Source organism: Triticum dicoccoides, unplaced genomic scaffold (assembly GCF_002162155.2).
Source record: "Triticum dicoccoides isolate Atlit2015 ecotype Zavitan unplaced genomic scaffold, WEW_v2.0 scaffold9689, whole genome shotgun sequence".
Lineage (NCBI taxonomy): Eukaryota > Viridiplantae > Streptophyta > Magnoliopsida > Poales > Poaceae > Triticum > Triticum dicoccoides.
Window position 1 is genome coordinate 21585 of NW_021314166.1, and position 2885 is coordinate 24469.

Here is a 2885-nt window from a genome sequence, read left to right on the forward strand (position 1 = left end):
CCCCCTCGCCTGCATGATCCGACACCTCGAAACCCGTCGTGCACAGACGGTCCCTAGTGCCGCCACCATGGGGTCCGCCGCCGCACACCACGACCCTCGCCATCGCGGTGTCCCGGCCCAGCCGCTGCCGGCCAAGCTCTGCCCAGCCACGTCCTCTGACGACGGCGAAGGAGGAGGCTGGGAGAGGAGGGTGATGGAGGCGGTGGCGAGAGCGCCCTCGCCATCGCCCTCTGTGTCTTGCTACCTTCGAAACGAAGTCAAATCCCCAATAAGAAGATCTCCACGCCATTTATCTATATATCCGTATACTCCTAAAGTTATGGCCTGCTGAAATTGACTAGAGATCATCCACATTTGATTGTGGAATCAACTTCCTATGTCAACACATGCAACCTATTACTCCCTCTGTAACTTCATGTATAAAACGGTTTCTGACACTATGACAGTGTCAAAAATGTCTTATATCAAGTTACAAAGCGAGTACTATATTAAAAAAACTAGTAGGTGACCCATGCATTTGCACAGCTAAAAAATTGTAAAATTGCACTCCCTCTGTCCATTTTTATCCATTTCTACATGCATTTCTATCCATTTCCATGACATGTATTTGGGACCGAGGGAGTACGTTGTTTTGTTTGTGTTTATTGAATTTATTTTTATATTATTATTCCATTGGCAAACATTTACAATTTTAGAGAAACTTGTAGCCCAAATACACCATGTGAACACTTATTTGTGCCATTAAAAATATTTTAAATTTAATATGTTGCTATATTAGCAACAATTTATCACGGAAAAATAGTTGAAACGCCTCAGGTAGCCTACTCCCATGAGTGCGGTGTGAACCCTAGGTGCACCGCCTCCTTCTCCCTCCTTTCCTCCCCGCATCCGGAGCACGCTACGGTCGAAGCCCGATTGGCGTTGGCAGTGTCGGGGCCCCTTCTCCTTTCTCATGGGGCTGGCTGGCACGGGGCAGCTGCTTCGTGCGAAGGAGCGACGTGGTCGGGGTTGTCGCTCCGGGTAGGTGAGGTTGGGCTCGGTCCAGGTGGTGCTCGCGGGCGGTGATATGCCTCTCCTCGTGGGCATGGAGGTTGCTGGTGGTGGTCATGGCACCGTTGCACCGACAGTCGGATCATCCCTGTGGACCACATGTGTGGCATCGTGCGAGCTCGCCAGTGCCAAGGCCAATGGGCTAGGGTCGAGGCTTGCTCGACGACAACCATCAGTAGTCACTAGGTTGCGTCCCCTGCCCCCTGTGCATCGGGACTAGCTGGGGATGCGAGCATGGGCGCTTCCTACCGGGGAGGCATGGAGCTGACTAGGTGGCTGATGATGGCTAAGAGTGAAAGAAGATGTCCTCTACTCTTCCTACCGTCGTTGGTGTGCTATGGTCGGGATGGGTGTCGGAGTCCTAGGACATGGATGCCCGGGCGATTCAACCATTTGAATATAAGGTGTATACTCCCTCCATTCGAGAATATAAGGTGTATCAAGTTTCCTACAATTCAACCATTTGAATGCTTGAGCAAGTTTATAGAATAAAATATCATCTGCAATATTTAATAAATAATTAAAAAAATTCATAATGGATCAAATGATATCAATTTGGTATTATAGATATTGATATAATTTTCTTAAAACTTGATCAAACATGCACACATTTTACTTCAAAAAACTATTAGAGGAACGGAGGGAGAATTTTGGTGCGAGATAAGACTCTACATGTCCCTATAAAACAAGGTCGTGCAATTGAAGCTTTGCTAGGGACCAAGCTGTTGAAACCCCTTCCATGAATGCAAGCGTTTGATTTAGTTGTCAAGCTTCGTTCCATAGTCCATACATACGAACTTAGATTAGAGCAGAGGAGCTGTGTTGTGTAGGTGATGCAAATGGAGGTCGTCTACCTCGGCGTAGCTCTCGTGTCCTTGTGTGTTGTGCTTCTTTCCAGGCGTAGGCGCAGAGCGAACGAGCCGCCGGGGCCGTGGCAGCTGCCGGTTATCGGCAGCCTGCACCACCTCGCCGGGCAGCTCCCCCACCACGCGCTGCGTGACCTAGCACGGCGCCACGGGCCGGTGATGCTCCTCTGGCTCGGCGAGGTGCCCACGCTGGTGGTGTCGTCCCGGGAGGGTGCCCGCGAGGTGATGAAGACCCACGACGCGGCGTTCGCGACGCGACCCCTCAACGCCACCATGCGCGTGCTCACCAACGGCGGCCGGGGCATTGTGTTCGCGCCGTACGGCGACTACTGGCGTCAGCTCAGGAAGATCACCGTCTTGAAGCTCCTTTCGGCGCGGCGCGTCCTGTCCTTCCGCGCCATCCGGGAGGAGGAGGTCGCTGCCATGCTCCGCGATGTCGCGGACGCAGCGGCGGCCACGCGCCCCGTGGAGCTAAGCGCGCGCATCTCCGCCCTCGTCACCGACATCACCGTCCGCGCCGTCATGGGCGACCGGTTCAAGGAGCGCGACGTGTTCCTCCGCTCGCTCGACCGCGGCGTGAAGCTCGCGGCCGGGTTCAACCCGCCGGACCTGTGGCCGTCGTCCTGGCTTGTCGGTTGGCTCAGCGGGGGCGTGCGCCGCGTCAAGGATTGCCGCGATACCGGGACCGGCATCCTTGACCCCATCATCCGGGAGCACCTGGAGAAGATGGAAGATGGCGGAGGCCAGAAGGAGGACTTGCTCGACGTGCTTCTAAGAATACAGAAGGAGGAGGAGGGCAGGCTCCAATTCCCGCTCGACATGGACACAGTCAAATCCGTCATCTTGGTAAGTACTCCTAGTAGTACATAATTTCTTTTTTTAGAGTAAATACAATAATACTGTTAGCTGGGATTAATTTTCTTAATATATGTACTAGTACCATTTTGTGCAAGTATATGTGTACAAAAT

At 52.8% G+C, this 2885-nt stretch overlaps 1 protein-coding gene across 1 annotated transcript; it reads left to right on the top strand.

The window, feature by feature from the left end:
* Positions 1–1807: 1807 nt before the first annotated feature.
* Positions 1808–2762, top strand: LOC119348580 (dolabradiene monooxygenase-like; the record flags this gene model as incomplete). The annotated part of the gene is made up of 1 exon (XM_037616594.1): positions 1808–2762. A coding segment is annotated over exon 1 (879 nt), but the record flags the coding sequence as incomplete, so codon positions are not given.
* Between the last annotated feature and the right edge of the window lie 123 nt (positions 2763–2885).